The sequence below is a fragment of the Simochromis diagramma genome, unplaced genomic scaffold, assembly GCF_900408965.1.
Source record: "Simochromis diagramma unplaced genomic scaffold, fSimDia1.1 OVJJ01000307.1, whole genome shotgun sequence".
In the NCBI taxonomy this organism is placed as follows: Eukaryota; Metazoa; Chordata; class Actinopteri; order Cichliformes; family Cichlidae; genus Simochromis; species Simochromis diagramma.
In genome coordinates this window covers 1,622,678-1,641,429 of record NW_024386786.1, presented here as the reverse complement: position 1 = coordinate 1,641,429, position 18,752 = coordinate 1,622,678, and the positions used below count along the sequence as shown (strand labels likewise).

The following is an 18,752-nucleotide window of genomic DNA, read 5'->3' as shown; positions in this document are numbered from 1 at the left end:
TTGGGGTGAGGAAATCTCCTTTCCAAAAAAATCGTTCTTTTGAAACAAATTACAGTGGACATTGTGAAAAACTGATTAACTGATAAACAGCATCAACTATCTGAGCCAAATAGCTGTTGTATTCAGTAAGATGATTTCCATAGAGAGGCACTTTGCATCAGCAGCACCATGCTCCGGTGCTCTGGGAGAGTTTATAGTCCTGAGAGTTGAACACTGGATGACTGACAGCTGTCCTTCATCACAACAGAAGCCACAGAAATCCTCCTCATCAAAAACATGACTTTGATCTGCGTCCTCATCTGGACTCTCCTCTGCTGCTGCTTCACAGGTAAAGTCCAGAGAATCAAACTCCTCTCCTCTATCAACATCTGTCCCTCTGAAATGAAGCCCACAAAACCATGAAGCTGCTTTATGTTTTTGTCTCTGTGTCCTCAGAGTCCAGAGGACAGATCACAGTGACTCAGCCTGGAGCAGTGAGCTCTGCTGTGGGAGGATCTGTGAGCATCAAGTGTAGGACCAGTCAGAATGTTCATAACTCTAACCTTTTATCCTGGTACCAACAGAAAGATGGAGGAGTTCCCAAACTGCTCATTTACCATGCTAGCACTCGACAATCAGGGATTCCAGCTCGTTTTACAGGCAGTGGATCAAACTCTGACTTCACTCTGACCATCAGTGGAGTCCAGGCTGAAGATGCAGCAGTTTATTACTGTCAGAGTTTTCACTATCCTAACAATCAGGATGTGTTCACACAGTGAAAAACAGTCGTACAAAAACCTCCCTCAGTCAGACTGAACAGAAACTGAAGTGACTGCTGCAGCTGGAAGATACTGCAGAGACTGATACAGTTCACTGAGGACACACACACACACACACACACACACGCACACACGCACACGCACACACATGCGCGCACACACACACACACACACACATACACTTTATATTGCTGAAATATTTCTGCTTTCAGAATAAATTAGCATCAAAACATCCATCCATACCTTTATTATCTGCAGTGTCACATTCAGGAAGTGAATAAATAACAAGTCATAAAAAATGTCACTAGAATGAGCACATTGAGGCTTTTATTCTTCATTGAGAATAATATGCTCAAATATTTAGTGTGAACTCTGTAAACACAATTGCTTGTGAAAAATAATGTAGTGATTTAAAATCGAGGACTTTACTGTGTTTGAATAGTTATGATTGATAAGGACGATCATATTCACAGAATTACTTTTACAGCTGAGATTGTTGGAAATGCACGAAACATTTAGAATTTTAAATGATGTGACGTCTCATGCTATTAGTATCGTCATCAAAAGTCATCCTGAAAAAATATTGCTCATAGGGGGCTCTCTGATTGTTGGGGTTGTCCTGTATTCTTGAAAGTCTTTTTTTATGTTACAATAGTGACTGTTGTGAGTTGATGTTACATAAATAAAACTGAATTGGACTGAACTGAATATTATTTAGTTCCCACAACTGTTTCACAAGGAAAACCTGTAGAAATAAAGTGTTTTCTGACCAGTAAGATGGTAGAAAGCTTTTATTTTGAAAACACCCAGGAACTAATGAGTTTGTTGAAAAAGTGGATTACAGTGACTTAAAGGGAGCAGGAGAGCATACACTTTGAAATACTGATGGATTATGACACAATTATGATATAGAGATTTCCAACAGTGCCTGAATCACATTAATGTTTATAGTTTGAGCTGCTTCAAAATGCCTTTGACTTTTAATTATCAGTTTTCTCAAGTTTCATTTCATGCAAAAGTTGACTTCATGAGTCAAGTAATGTGTCTTATCCTGACATTTTCCCTCTTGCATGAAGTTTAGTTAAGTTCTGCTCAGTTCTATTAAAATATCAGAATTATTTGGGACCAGGAGCATGTGGGTCCATGCAGATCAGGACTAAGTGAAGAGGATGCTGGAGCCTCTCTCAGATGCTATTGGGAAAAGAGACAGGATACACCCAGGATAGATAAAGAGATGGACAACCATTCATACTCACATTTTCACGTTTGATCAATTTAGAGTCACCAGTTAACCTTAACCACAGTATCTGCATGTCTTTGGATGTGGAAGGAAACCGGAGAGAGCCCACAGAAACACTGGAGGAACCTGCAACCTCCACAAAGAAAGTCCCCAGCCTGGATGAACCCAGGACCATCCTGCTGTTAAAGCAATAAGTGTTAAAGCTATAATGAGAATCACACAATGATTTTTCCTAAGCTTTGCTGTCATGTCTTAAATAAAATAAACTACCTCACTGCGGGTTAGCATAATACTCGATAAAACACAAACTGGAAAAACACAGTATTTATGACATGGAAGTGAAGTCTCCCTGTAGTCTTCCAAAGAATATAAAAGCATATTTTAATTTTAATTTAATTACATTTTAATTGCAGCAGCTTCTTCAGACTTCTTTCCTATGGTAGAAAGGTGATTATTTGGGTTAAGATACCCCCCACCAAAAAAATTAAACCAAAACAAAAAGAAAGGAAAGAAAAAAGCTTGAAATATTCCCAAAAATAACTGCAATAAACTGATAGATCCACTTATAAATGATTCTCAGACCAACTGAATCTGTCTTACAGTCAGATCATTTCCATAGAGAGGCACTTTGCATCAGGTATATTATTTAATCTTAAAAAAAATATGGCGATTTCTCACGTACCACCAGAGAGAGCCAAGTACCACTTGTGGTATGTGAACCACAGTTTGAGAAAGACTGCTTTAGATCATGCACAGAACCCAGTTAAAGTGATACTACTGCTGAGCATTACACACTACATCACAAAATAGAAAATAACATGTTCAGGACATGAAAGTCGAGTCTTTCCAGTCTCACAGGTTGTCCTGTTATTCTACAAAACATTTTAACAAGTGATATCTGCTCTGTGGTCATGTTTAACTTTTCCAACCTGTGGTCAGCATCGTGCATCAATGTGAATCACTGCAAGGTTTTTTGTACTGAGTGAGTTTTTAAAAACTCTAAAATAACTTTTACAAATTGTTCCTTTTTTTTTTTATTTCACTTTTGAGGCCATGTTTACATGCACAGGTGTAGTTTGAAAAACATTGACTTTTCTTTATTCTGGCCTATTTTTTACATGTGAACAGCACTTTAATTTGTTGACAGGTCATTTTCTAACTTCTTTCAGGGTGAAGATTCTCAGAAACTATGTTCATAAAAGGGCCACAGGTTAGACTCAAATCCAGGCTGCTGCCCCCCTCCCATGACCCACTGAGCTAAACTGGCACCCTGCACAGTCCTGATTGGCCAACACTTGGATTGGGGTGAGGAAATCTCCTTCCAAAAAAATCGTTCTTTTGAAACAAATTAGAGTGGACATTGTGAAAAACTGATTAACTGATAAACAGCATCAACTATCTGAGCCAAATAGCTGTTGTATTCAGTCAGATCATTTCCATAGAGGCACTTTGCATCAGCAGCACCATGCTCCAGTGCTCTGGGAGAGTTTATAGTCCTGAGAGTTGAACACTGGATGACTGACAGCTGTCCTTCATCACAACAGAAGCCACAGAAATCCTCCTCATCAAAAAGATGACTTTGATCTGCGTCCTCATCTGGACTCTCCTCTGCTGCTGCTTCACAGGTAAAGTCCAGAGAATCAAACTCCTCTCCTCTATCAACATCTGTCCCTCTGAAATGAAGCCCACAAAACCATGAAGCTGCTTTATGTTTTGTCTCTGTGTCCTCAGAGTCCAGAGGACAGATCACAGTGACTCAGCCTGGAGCAGTGACCTCTGCTGTGGGAGGAACTGTGAACATCAAGTGTACGACCAGTCAGAATGTTTATAGCTCCAACCGTTTAGCCTGGTACCAACAGAAAGATGGAGGAGTTCCTAAACTGCTCATTTACCATGCTACCACTCAACAATCAGGGATTCCAGCTCGTTTTACAGGCAGTGGATCAAACTCTGTCTTCACTCTGACCATCAGTGGAGTCCAGGCTGAAGATGCAGCAGTTTATTACTGTCAGAGTTTTCACTATCCCAACAGTCAGCATGTGTTCACACAGTGAAAAACAGTCGTACAAAAACCTCCCTCAGTCAGACTGAACAGAAACTGAAGTGACTGCTGCAGCTGGAAGATACTGCAGAGACTGATACAGTTCACTGAGGACACACACACACACACACACACACACACACTGAAAATGTCATTGTTGGTAAAGGAAAAAAAAGTTGGAAATATATCATTTTCTTTAACAATCATCATTTGTGACCTTTGACTTCTGCTTCATACCAGCTCAAATAAATCTCAATTTCTAAACATCGATCATTATCAAAAATCATATTTCTTTAATAAAAAAAATCTGACACTAAATGAACTCACCAAAAGTCAGTGAGTCATAATTATCTGCACAATTTAGCAAATACTTCAAATAGAAACTTTAAGTCCAAATCAGTCAAATGATCAAATTTCCATCTTTTCTTTCTCAGGTTTTTAGATTTTCTCTTTTTTGCTCTTCAACACTGCCATGGTCCAAAGACCTGTTGACTTCCTATTCATGTTTTTGATTATTAATATGATTCGTTTCATTTATTTTCTGTTTTCCAGTCGCATCTCTTCGTCCCTCTGTTCCTTATGTTCTGTCAACCCGTGTCTCAGAGCTCTGTCTCTGGTTCCCTGTTTTATTTGGATTCTGCGTTCTGTGTGAGTGTATTCGTCATGTCTGATGAGGTTCAGCTGTGTCTGCCTTCTGTGGTGTATTCCCTCGTTACCCTCTGTGTATATTAGTATGTGTTCTAATAATAGCACTGACACATGTTCACATTCCTCAAATTGAGTTATTAATATTTAAACAGGTTATAGTCAAAGGTCAGCTGCCAATCTCAGAGTTAACCAACTCTGACTTTAAACTTAGGAGTTAAAACTGCTTTGTTCCTGAAAGCAGTTGAACAAATTGAGTTGAGATGGAATCTTGAGCTCTCAGTTTGAGAACAGATGAAGGTGAATTTATTGAACCATTTACCTCGACTTAAGCACATACCTGTGTACTGAACAGCCCTCGTCAGTGGATCCCAACACCAGTATTTGACAGTAACAGGTGAGCCTCAACTTTAATTGGTAAAGAGACAAGACACCATGAGAACTGACATTACAATACTTTTATTTTACAAAAGTCAGCGTCTTTCAGTTCAAAGTTTGTTAGGCAGCTATTGCACATTTAAAACAACAACACAAACACAACGCAGCAACAAGAAACTATGCAGTACATTATAACCGAATACTTAAACATGACTGCACAACAACCTTTCAAAAGAACATTTGTAGATGAATTGTTATTTTCCTTCCAATACTTGAAGCATTTTCTGAACATCACTTTTTGGTGCATGGCTTGTTGCATGCATACCCCACCTGTCTTAACGGGACTATAAATACAACTATATCAGTCACATTTGTAAAAAAAAAAACTTTTATACTAAACACTTTTAAAATGTACAATTTTGAAGAAGCCCAGGAGCAATCCCATTTCAGAACACTTAGAATAAGACAACTTCCTCCCAAAAGGCCACAGGTTTTAACCACAGCTTTCCAGCATCAGTTCATGTAAATGCAGCTACAGCTTTCCAAATCCCAGGAATGCTTTTAATGCAGTGTTCATAAGATCTTTAAATTGATCCTCGTATGCAACACGTCTCGGAAGATACAGGGATAAGCTGCACATCGATGCGTATCCCCGACTCCTGATCATAAAAGTCTATGTTGCAGGACCCCAGTGGTGGAAGTAAGTCAGCCCCAGTTATAAAGACCAGCAGCTCTTCAAACGTGTGGTCCACCTCTTGCTCTATTAAAATACATACAACTAGTAAATAAAACGTAATGTGTAGGTTCATGAATAAAAGATTTATAATCAGTTACACTGTTATGTAGAGCGGTTGCATTAATGACAATTTAGGAGTCAAAAACAGGTTGTTAGGCAAAACTAATACTGCGAAGCATGTATAATGAAAAAGCAAAGCAATCCTGCCCTCCTAAGACACAGGACATTAATTTTTGTCCTCCGAGTCGGAGACCTGTATGTCAAGGACCCTTGACAGGTATTCATATACCTAAATGCCAAGAGAAAGAAAATGTGTGTGTCGTCGTTAGGATAGGGATTTATGTTGGTGTGAGAGACTGTAGCCTACAAGTTCATATTGTTCAATGACAGTTATGACATGTTGTGTTTCAGGTGATTTTACAGAAAAAAAAACACCAAAATAACGTACTGAATACTTTAACAAAAAAAACTCTGTATATTAAATGACTTCTTAAAATACCTACCCCAACACTGATCACGAGAATAGACTCATTCTTATACAGCGCTTTTCTGCTCCACCTGCACAGTCAGTGTTTCATACAACAAACTGCAACATGCTGAAACATTTCATTACACAGCATGCAATGAATTTGCATATATGTAATGTCTTTAATATCCTGCTTAGTAATGGCAGTGTCTCTCAATTCCCCTTCGCACTTACTCTTTAACATAAACTTTGCTTTACTTCATGTATTGAAAGTGACTTAATTCTACTGACTCATATTGACTACAGATAGCACACTGGTTTCCAATTAGAACCCTGGAAATCATTATTTAGAGTTTAAAATTCACATCACCACAAAAGTAAGACAAAGACTCGATTCTTATTTAATATTGATATTTTTTTATTCTTTAAAACTTTAAACAAACTTTAAACTTTAAACAAAGCAATGAAAAATGAGAGAAGGAATTGGAAAAAAAAAAAAAAAAGCAGTGTGAAAGTAAGACCAGCATGAAAGTCACATATAGTTCAGGACTGGGGACACTGGTCTCTCATCAGTGGCTCTGAGACCAGAGTCTGGGAGCCCTGGGTGGCCTCACAGGTCACAGAGCCCACCTTCATCCAGTGGTCTGCAGGGAGCCTCAGGGTGCTGCTCCAGCTGTAGAGGCCGTCGTTCTCCTGCACCACGGGGCTCCTGCTCTCCTCCCAGCTGATGCTGCCACTGCCATCCACCTTCCAGGACAGACTCCAGTCTGAGGGGAAGCCCTTGTTGGCCAGACACATGACTGTAGCCTCCCCTTGTTTCAGCTCCTCACTGGAGGGACCCAGCACCTTCAGGGCGGGGCGGGTATCACCTAGGAAACACCAATCAGCTTAGAGGACAGGAACCACAATTTGAATTTCTCCGTTAAGAAGTTTCTGTCAGGTGTTTTTTCTGCTCCACCAGTCATTCACTCACACATTGTTTCACTTCCCTTTAAGAAACCTCTCATGCATATCAGCACAGAGAGAATCATCACACAGTTTGAGCTGAAATATGTTCAAACTACACTGGAAATAAAAGAAGCAGATGTGGAAACATTTACAGCAGAAGTTTGGTTTTAAAATGATTAGAAGTCTAAATCATGGACGACTGAAGAAATGAGTGGACACAAGCACAGAGCAGCTACTCATTCATACAGATTTGAAATGTTATTGAACAGCTCACATGGTTTCAAACTAAATCTGAAACATCTGACACGATAAAAACATCAGAAAGCAAACTTTAACTCATCCAAACAGCAGCTGATGTGGTGGAAATTTACAAACTAATCATAGATGATGAAGTTTGCTCTTGTCTACATATTTTTACTGTGACAGAAATGTAGATTCAACAAGAGAAACTCGCAGAGCTCATCTGAATTAGTCCAGTAAAAAGGACAAACATCAAAAACTCAATTATTTTAATAAAAAAAATACTTTTGTCTCATCTAAGCAGCCTAACAAATAATTATTAAATAAAATGATCAATATTTATAATAAACACAGTTTAATTAACTTACTTCCAACATCCAGTCTGGTTCCTCCACCAAAAGTCCACCACAGTGAGACAAACTCATTGAGCCGTACAAAAACCTCTGACTGTAGAGAGACACGGCTCTCTGACTCTGAAACAAACAAACTCAACAAAATCATTCATTGTTTGCATAATTTAATAATATTATAATATTGTAATTAAAACAAATAAAGCCCATTACAACAATATTTAAAGAATCTGATTTCAAAATGTAGATTTTACAGCTTTCCACATGTGAAAAAATCTCTTGAAACCTGGCACTTATTTTTTCACAACTCTAAACACTGAAACTAATTCTCAGCCTAAAACGCTTCAAAAACACTTCAGATTCATGTAGTTATGTTTTGAATTTCACAAAAATATTAAGTTCTGGAAACTGTACCAGCATTTTTTTCTATGTTTTTTTTTAATTTCCGAAGGAACATGTCCATTGTTAAGACATACAGGGTTTTTTTTTTAATGAGTTTTTATTTCTATTTTGGAATTCTGTCTACAAATAATGGTGTTTTAGGAAGCTTTGAAAATCCCTTCCAGGTAGAGAAGACTGTGCTCTGTGCTGTTCTCACTGTGAAGGCTTCTAACTGGTAAACATTACCATTCAATTTGGGTTTTATCACCATGTGTTGCTTTGGTTTACTTTTGACATGTTTCACACACACACACACGTTTTCAAACGACTTCACTGACATTTATTCGTGAACAGTTAAATGAACTTCAGTAAATGTTTCCCCATCACTGCTTTTCTCAGTTGCTTTGGTGAAAGTCTTACATCAGGAACGTCATTCTCACCACTCTTAATGCAGCTCTCAAAATATGTAAGGCCTTTTTCACCACACAGACTCATCTATGCAAAAGACACTTCATAAAACACTTTCACCGTCGTTTAAGACATCAAAACAGGTTTTTTTGTTTTGTTTTTTCTCAAAACCTCACCTACTTTGGAAAGAGTACTGCAAAAAATGTAGGCCTAATGTCACAAGGGGCCAAAGGCCTGTATGAAACTGGACTCAAGTGCTGGACCACATGTGGAGACGGTTGAGTTTGCTTTACACAAATCTTTATTTGGCACAAAAACACAGAGTTATACTTGACGTGGGATTCATGACAAGAAAACGTAGCGTGGTGGCCTAAGGTGGCGTGGTGATCAAGAGGGAGAGAGGAAAAGGGGGTTAGTGGGTTTCTCAGACTTCTCCAGGTGTGATTGAACTTTAAAGAGGAGTATGGCTTATGTTGCAGGTGGAGTTGGTGGTACTTTGAGGGGAGTAGGTGAAGGTCCAGGTGAGCTGAACAAAGTTAAGATGAGCTGACCTGAGCTCCAAGGGATCCTGTGAGAAGCAGTGGGAAGAGGGCAGCAGGTGTGATATTGAAATCCTTCCCAGGAGACGGAGCATGAAACTGCAGTGAGTATGGCCGAGCGCATAGACTTGGGCAAGGAGCAGGAAGCATGGTAGCCTGTTAGCACCGAGGGTAAGTTGGCAAACTAGCAGTGAAGAGACGGCAACGCTGGTCTTGAATATCCTGAGTAGGTTGCTCCAGATTGGCTCCATGTGAGGAGATGACGGCTCTGCCCAGGGGCAGACACAGGAGAACATGGTGGAAATTTACCAGCAGCTCACCCGGACTGTGACAGCTAATGAGAAGTTTAAAACTGTTTTCAGAAACAAAAATCACGTCTGATGTTTTTTTTGTATTTTTTTAACCTTACAAAACTAATGAAATGGAGAAAAGCAAAATAATACTCATTAAACTATATGTGTGTTCTGTTCACATCACCGACACATTCTCAGCCTGGCTGGGGGGCTTCTTTGCCCAGCCTGGAGGCTCCCGGTGCAGACGGCTCCCTGTGATAGTGTTTCCTCACCTGGCTCATGTAAAGATTGATTGATTGATTGATTGATTGATTACTACAGTGCCGTGATCTTCCTCATGCTGTGTGTGTTTTGTTAGATTCTTCCCAGTTTAGGTTTTGTGGAGTTTTCTGTTCAGCAATAAAAGCTGCCATTTTGACTTCAGTCCTGTTTCCAGTGAGTTTGGTTTGGGTCCAATTCCTGCCTGGACACAGCCCGATCACGACAGTTGTGAGCTGTGAGTTGTGGATCAACAAAGTAACAAATCCCGTTATTAGTGTAGAAACAACAGCAGTGTGTATGTGTGTATAAAAACAATGAGAAAGGCAAATTTGATTGGGGAAAGCATCACTGATTTGAGAACTGCACCAAAGCGACTGAGAGAAACTGTAATATATGTTGGAGGTGGATGGTACTGGAGGAAATCATGTTGTATCATGCTGTTTGAACCATATTTAATTTTGGATCACAGCCATCTGAATGGTGTCCTACAGCAATATTTTAAAATTGACATTGAACTTATTTTAAAAATAATCAGTTAGTAGTTCTTCAAACCCATCAGGATCTGCGTGGCGTACAGAATGTTGTAAAAGCATGTAGTGAAGTCCAGACCTTTACTTTTTCACATTGTGCCTTTAAACTTGGTCAGATGATTTCCATAGAGAGGCACTTTGCATCAGCAGCACCATGCTCCAGTGCTCTGGGAGAGTTTATAGTCCTGAGAGTTGAACACTGGATGACTGACAGCTGTCCTTCATCACAACAGAAGCCACAGGAATCCTCCTCATCAAAAACATGACTTTGATCTGCGTCCTCATCTGGACTCTCCTCTGCTGCTGCTTCACAGGTAAAGTCCAGAGAATCAAACTCCTCTCCTCTATCAACATCTGTCCCTCTGAAATGAAGCCCACAAAACCATGAAGCTGCTTTATGTTTTTGTCTCTGTGTCCTCAGAGTCCAGAGGACAATATACAGTGACTCAGCCTGGAGCAGTGAGCTCTGCTGTGGGAGGAACTGTGAACATCAAGTGTAGGACCAGTCAGGATGTTGCTGGATCCAACTATTTAGCCTGGTACCAACAGAAGGATGGAGGAGTTCCTAAACTCCTCATTTATCGTGCTGACACTCTAGAATCAGGGATTCCAGCTCGTTTTACAGGCAGTGGATCAAACTCTGACTTCACTCTGACCATCAGTGGAGTCCAGGCTGAAGATGCAGCAGTTTATTACTGTCAGAGTCTTCACTATCCTAACAGTCAGTATGTGTTCACACAGTGAAAAACAGTCGTACAAAAACCTCCCTCAGTCAGACTGAACAGAAACTGAAGTGACTGCTGCAGCTGGAAGATACTGCAGAGACTGATACAGTTCACTGAGGACACACATACACACACACAAAGCTATAGTGAAACAATATTTCCAACATAATTACTGGATTGTCCCATTAGCAGCAGGTTCTCTAACTATTGCAAACAAGAGCTTAATAACATCTAAAACTAGACGGCGTTGTTTGAAATGTGGAAAGAAACTGTCATTTTAATAAGTCACTAACTTTAAGCTGATATTCATGTCTAAAGTTGCTTTAGTAGTTAAGTGATAAGACTGAGTTTGTGTACCTGGCCAAAAAATAAATATATATTTAGTGTAAGAATGAATAAGATTACAGACTTTGTTTTACAGACTCTTCACTTCATGGTGACTTGACTATATTATGACTCTTGTTATTTTACAGGAGATGAAAAAGTGTGTCTGTGTTTTGTCAGGCTTGTCAGTGATCATTGCTCATCTGCCTTCACACACATATGACCTTGAGTGAAATCCCCTTCTTAATCCAGAGGGTGATGTCAGCCCACCCTTTGCAACTATAACAGCTTCAACTCTCCTGGGAAGCCTTGCCACCAGGTTTAGGAGCAGGGCCGGCTGTACGCTGGGGCAAGAGGGGGCCACACCCCTTTAAGCCAAGCGTTTAGAAGTTGAGAAAGAAAATAATAGATTGCCCACAAATTGAATATCGACAAGAGTTACTACAGTAAATTTCCCTGAAAAAGGCACAAATGAGATGATAGGTTTCACGTCTCGTTCGCTCTTTCACTCTGTGTCCTGTTTGTGCGCAGGCTCACAGCACTCGGCAGAGAACACCCACTCACCCTCCCCCCAGCTAAACATCTAATCACTGTTAGTATGTAAATAACCCGTGTCAGGTTTTTCAGTGGGCAGGGCAGAGCAAATGTGACCAGCTAATTTCTGTTGTCAAAATGATAATCACTGTAACTGATAGTGAATTATTTTAATGTTCTTCATTGTATTTGTTAGAAATATATAAATATTTAATTTTCCTTTAATTGAAGGACTTTTTTGTGAAACTTGGTGGAGCGGAAGTAATGTTGAGAATAGACTCGTTTTTTAGTGACACAAAGCGAGTAAAGCACAGGTGCACCGCGGGTGTTGCTGTGATGTTTCTACATGTAACTGCCTTTATTTAAATTAGCTCTCATGAGGACGATGCTGAACGATCCTGTTGGGAAACTTGGAATAAATCATCTAAACAAACAACTTGTCCACGTGGTGGCTGATGGGAGTAACAGTGACTCGTGAGATTATTAACAACTGAAAAATACAGCTACATTTGTACAGTGAGTGGGGGACTAGGCCATTGTTCTTCTTACAGTTTCAGTCTGGTAGAGACGTGTTTCTTTCTCAATCCCACAAGCACCACTGTGAGCCTGTCTGCTGCACAGAGCCGACTCGAGGACCTGTGTCAGTAAGACCCAACACAAAGCCCCGCCCAGTTTTCAACTCTGCAACCAACAGTTTCCTCGTTTCATACAATGATGTAATCACAGCGATTTTAGTAAAGATTATTTACTTTTGTTACATAATAGAAAGAGGAATTTGCTAATCTTGGCCCACGAGAAAAAAATCCATAACAAATAACTTGGATATGGATGAATCTGTAAGAGTTTTTGGAAAGGGAAACAGGAGACTGTTGAATTAAGGAGAAAGGAGAGTTGAGCTGTACAGCTGCAAACAGATTGAGTTCCTTACAAAACAAATAAGCTTAAAACAAGAAGAAATCTGTTGTTTTCTACAAATTAATTTGAGAATTGTAGGAAAAGACATGAATTGTTTTTTTTAATAACTTGGCCTACCCTTTTTAGTTTTGGTAATATTGGCAGTAGTGAGAAGTGCTATTGTTGGGTTTGAATATTTTTAAAATAGGCCGTCCAACTCAGGTAAATGTCATGTTTTTAGTTGTTAGAATCTGATTAGCAATATTTTATTTTACTTTTTGTTGTTTTAATTTTCCGTTTTTAAGGCACGCAAACCCCCTGATGACGTTAAGGTGGCAATTCCTCAGGGGGGGAAACTAAAAGTGCAATCAATTACATGACAAACACAGTTATCCAGAGCAGAAGACTCATCACTCTAGAGAACACGTCTACACTGCTCTAGAGTCTGAGCTGCAGAGACTGATGCAGTTCACTGAGGACACACACACACACACACACACACACACACACTATTAGATAAACATGTAGGAGTGTAACACAATCTGAACTTGCAAAGTTGAGAAAATCTAAAGTGCTGTACAATAATAATAACTCACATTTACATATTTTACTCAATAGAAGGAAATATCTAAGGAATAACAATCAGTCAATTATTTATCATTAATGGAATTTGAATCACTAAATTCTTATCAGTTCGCAAATTTAATTTTGAATCAACTTTTCAGGCAGTTTTTAGGATATCCTGATAATAACGAACTCCAGTAGTCCAGAGTCAGTCAGATGATTTCCATAGAGGCACTTTGCATCAGCAGCACCATGCTCCAGTGCTCTGGGAGAGTTTATAGTCCTGAGAGTTGAACACTGGATGACTGACAGCTGTCCTTCATCACAACAGAAGCCACAGAAATCCTCCTCATCAAAAACATGACTTTGATCTGCGTCCTCATCTGGACTCTCCTCTGCTGCTGCTTCACAGGTAAAGTCCAGAGAATCAAACTCCTCTCCTCTATCAACATCTGTCCCTCTGAAATGAAGCCCACAAAACCATGAAGCTGCTTTATGTTTTTGTCTCTGTGTCCTCAGAGTCCAGAGGACAATATACAGTGACTCAGCCTGGAGCAGTGAGCTCTGCTGTGGGAGGAACTGTGACCATCAACTGCAAAACGAGTCATAGAGTAGATAGTGGTGTTGACCTGTCATGGTACCAACAGAAAGATGGAGGAGTGCCTAAACTGCTCATTTACTCTGCTAGCACTCGACAATCAGGGATTCCAGCTCGTTTTACAGGCAGTGGATCAAACTCTGACTTCACTCTGACCATCAGTGGAGTCCAGGCTGAAGATGCAGCAGTTTATTACTGTATGGGTGAATTCTATGCTAACAGTCAGTATTCGTTCACACAGTGAAAAACAGTCGTACAAAAACCTCCCTCAGTCAGACTGAACAGAAACTGAAGTGACTGCTGCAGCTGGAAGATACTGCAGAGACTGATACAGTTCACTGAGGACACACACACACACACACACACACACAGCATTAACATTGAGTGTATTGCTGTAAATTAAAAGACCACCAAATACTTTGAACACACAGAAAACATCAGTAGATAAATTAAGTATTTATTAATTAGCTGCTGTAGAAATTTAAATAGTAAACTTTTGAATCCAGCATTCGTTTCCTCTCTCCCATCATTGCTTAGACTTCACTTTGTTAATTGCTTTATCAGAGCATAACTTTGAAATCTTTAAATGATTTTATTAGTTTGAATCTTAAGTCTTAAATTTTAAAGCAACATGAATAAATAAGGAGCTACAGAAAAAACCACTTTACTGCTCACAGACGTTCCTACATGATAGAGAACGAATAAGTTTAGAGTTCAGAGTTATCTCAGCACAGATGTGTTTACACATTTTAATATTATTTTACCTCAGACTGAATAAGAGCTGAACTGACTGCTGCAGAGACTGATGGATTTCCTCCAGATTTACCTTAACCCTTTAAGACCTACCATAGAACCAAGTCCGCCAGAGCTTATATTATATTTTTACATGCTGTGGAGCCATTTTTGGGAGCATTTCAAGTTGCTATACATCAATACAACCATTATAGCCCAAACTTTAATAATATGTCTGCATTAGGTGCATAGTAATTACATAAATTGCAAAAAAGTGCAATAAACTACAAAAAAATTGAAAATCGTTTTTGTTTTTTTAACATATATTTCTAGTTAGAGAAATTTAAGAGGCTTATCCCTCAAAACTGTAAATATAAAAAAGTTGCACAAACTAGTTTCCCACCACAGGAAATTTATTTTAAGTGTCTTCATAGTTTTATATTTGAAATAAACAAATTTTTATATACTGCAGGAAAAACGAAAATAAATATTATAGTGCAAATTTGCAAAATAACAGCATATGCATCACAATAAACTATTTCCAGCAGTGCAATATGAGTCCTCAGCATCCCAGAAACGACACAGAAAGTCATGAAGTCAAACATAACTTTTAAAAACACAAGTATAGGCTCATAAGGCCACGATGGTAAAAAAAAACTACATTTCCGCAAAATGACGTCACTTCCGGTTTCGGGCAGGTCATGCGGTCATGTGATAGTTCACGCTGATGGACGTAGGAAGTGTTACAAACAGCTGATTGGATCGGCGAAGCGTGTTTCTGGAATATCATGTTTTTGTTGCTGCAAGTGATTTTTATGCAGTTTTTGCAAAGCTGTATGTGGAAGGAAACTGTGACCTAGGACAAGCTGATGGCATAAGATGTAAGTACAACTCCTCCGGTTTCATATGCAAAAAAAATTATTGTGCTAGCTCACGTGGTTGCAGAGCTACCGGGATTTAAAAATAGTTACGCAAAACAGAGCGTGCCCGCTCCGATCGGCTGTAAAGGGTTAAACAGCATCATAACCACTCATAACAACACTATTAATAGAAGCAGTAATAAACATGCATTTCACTCTTTATACAATGTAATCAGAGTATACAATGAATGCATTGTAACTGTATTTGGTATCAATAAACACAGATTTGTGGGTGATTGTGATTCATGACTTCAACTTGGAAGCTGATCTTCTCTGAGCTGAAGACTCTGCCTCTCATTCCACTTTTCAAAGTCGTGCCAGGTGGTCCTTGGGCACTGTTCTCGGCTCGTGCTAGGACATCCGACTGATGCCTGTTGCCTCTGGTTCTCTGAGACTCTCACCCTTTGGCTCTGGGTGCCCCATCTGGGGCCTTCCTCCTTCTCCTGCTGTGGCCTCCTGGATCTCCTGGATCTATCGCTGTCTGCCTCTGACACCCAGGAGGGCATTATTGCACCTCCCTGCCCTCATCATTGTCTACCTTTTGTGACAATGACACACACCACAAAAAGATTGTTAATTTATGTATCTGTGCATTTTCATATCTTTGTGTTCCAGGTGCTGTATGTTTTTGTTCCCTTTGTTTTTTCTTACAGGTGCAGCAGTTGGTGACACATTGTTGGACAACACGACAACAGGCAGAGGAAACAAGAGGAACCATAGAGAACTTATAGAGCTGATCTTGCAACATGTTTTTGGCACCACAGTGCATTCAGATCATAATTCAGATTGCATAAACTGCCAGACATGACAGGATTCAACAACATATATTAATAATATGTTTCTGTACAGGAGTATTTGAGTAAAGTAGCTCAGAGGTAAGGCAGGACAAAACCATTTAAGAATTTAAAAAGAAACACAAAAACATCAAATTACCAGGACAATGTCTCTCTTTCCCATTTTAATATCATGATTCAAACAGGAATTAAATGCAATTTGTAAACATTTAGATATAAAATTAACTAAACTGAAGCAAAGTGGTAAAAAGTAAAAGTAAAATATTTATAGCTTTCAGGCTCTCGGACGCTAAAAGTTTAAATACACTGATATCCTGGAAAGATGAAATGGATATGGATATCATGAATAATTAAATTAAGTGCTCACTCAGGTTAAAACACCATCACATGAGACACATCACACTTCTACATCTGGCAGGCTCTGTGTATACTAATGTTTGTTATTCAATGTCCTGTCATGTTTGCTGTATGGCAGGCAGCATGAAGGTTCCTGGATTCAGGATTCTTACATGGAAACAAATTTAAAGCTTTATTTGTTGGGAAATAATGCACAAAATAAACATTTACGAAAAACAAACCAAAACTTGAAGATGGAAAATAAGAACTAGACTCTGGGGGACTAGAGACAGAAACACTAGGAAATAAGGAGCATGGAGCTAGGAATGATGGACAGAAACATGGAGAAACTTACAGCACATGGGACAACACGACAACAGGCAGAGGAAACACACAAGGGAATGACACACAGGAGGAGAGCACAGATGGAAATAATCACACATAAGGAGACCACGGGGAAGCAAAACTGAAAACTGAACACAGGACAAGGACTATCAGAAGAAAACAGGAAGCATGACGAATATGTAGATGCAGAAAAGACACTGTGACTGGGGGAACAAAAACAGAGACACTAGACACTGAGACATGGAGACATGACTGCCTGTGCAACAGAGGGAACAATAAACACGGAGACAAGAGCTTATACACAGGCTTGAGATGGACACTGAGGGAGGGAGAACTAGGATCACTAAGAACTTAAGAAAAAAAGATAACCAAAACCATGAATAAAAGTAATCAAAGAATATAAATTAACAACAAAGACAAAACACTGGGTCACAGATCCAGCACTGTGACATGTCTGCTTCTAAACAGGACTTTTTTTACATACTTAGCATGCTAAAACAAAAACAGAAGGACAAAGTATTGTTTAAAATACTAAATTAAAATTGATTTATTTCCAGACATCCAGTCTGGTTCCTGAAAGAAAAGAGTTTGTATCATCATGATTGAGCTAAAACCTCTGAGTGTAAAGAAACACAGCTTTCTTCTTAATCGTACAGTTTGGTTGTCTGAAATCAAAAATGAAAAAACTGTAATAAATAAATGCAAAATAAGAAGGCATTTTACTATTTTGGTATTATATCCACATTATCACATGCTGATGATCTGACAATAATGATAATAATGAAACTATACATGCATCCCATCCTATTCCAGCTGTCTTAAGGTCAGAGGCAGGGTACACCCTGGACAAGTCGAATAGTGAAACTAATAAAGTAATAAAGACTTTAACAAAAAGAATGAATAATTCAAATAATGTCACGATCTGCAGCAGCAGATTGTGTGGAGCGGAGAGTGAGAGGACCCAAAATCAGACACGTGGAAACAGGATGGAATTTACCAGAAAGCGAGGCGTTCATTGAGACTGCATGAAAAATACAAAGCCAAAAACCAACACTGTGAATGTCGTGCATGAAGCATGAAACATGAAACCTGTAACTTCAATAACTCTGATATTCTTTATTATTAACTGGGAGAAAAAGTGCCGACTCAGTCTTTTGTTGCAGGACAGACTGTCTCTGTCAGATGTAAAACCAGCAAGTGTCCTCCTGACAGACCGTGGACTTTGTCTTGTGTTAAGAGGTTTAGTGAAGTGAGTTTCTCATTTTGCTGTGAACACTAGAAGAGATTAACTTCTATATGAGTTGATTAAAGCAGACCTGTAGTCTCTCATCTGCCTGCATTCCTGTGTTTGTTCTGTTAGTCTGTTCTTAACATCATGTCCACTTCAAGCTCAATTCTGTCGTCATTATTTGAGTCCAGTTATTGTCTCGCTGCCTTCTGTGAGTTACTCAGCCTCTGTTTTGTGTGCTTTAACTCTCAGACTCCTTATCTCCACCTCATCCTGACAATTAGAGATCCTCAGCTAAGTCTCCACCTGCTTCACCTCTGCCACCACCAGCTTCTAGACTCTTCTCTGCTTTGTTGCCTCGTCAGAGTTTCACTGCCAAATAGTTCATTAATCAAACTTCAGTAAATCTTCACTTAAACTTGATTTAAATGATCTCTGTTTAAACATACAGATGACACCCTGCTCTTTAATTTTACTTATTAGGTTTTAGATCAGATTAAAATGTAGATCATAAAACAGCTTTGAGACTAGAAATTATGAAGAG

General features: G+C 39.2%; 2 gene segments (V, D, J or C); one reads left to right on the top strand and one right to left on the bottom strand.

The window, feature by feature from the left end:
- The first annotated feature begins 276 nt into the window (after window positions 1-276).
- Window positions 277-840, top strand: LOC120728227. The segment is given in 2 exon segments: window positions 277-328; window positions 436-840. Coding segments are annotated over 2 exon segments (375 nt in total).
- A 5,894-nt stretch (window positions 841-6,734) lies between these two features.
- LOC120728259 lies at window positions 6,735-9,280 on the bottom strand. The segment is given in 3 exon segments: window positions 6,735-7,133; window positions 7,821-7,899; window positions 9,143-9,280. Coding segments are annotated over 3 exon segments (543 nt in total).
- Between the last annotated feature and the right edge of the window lie 9,472 nt (window positions 9,281-18,752).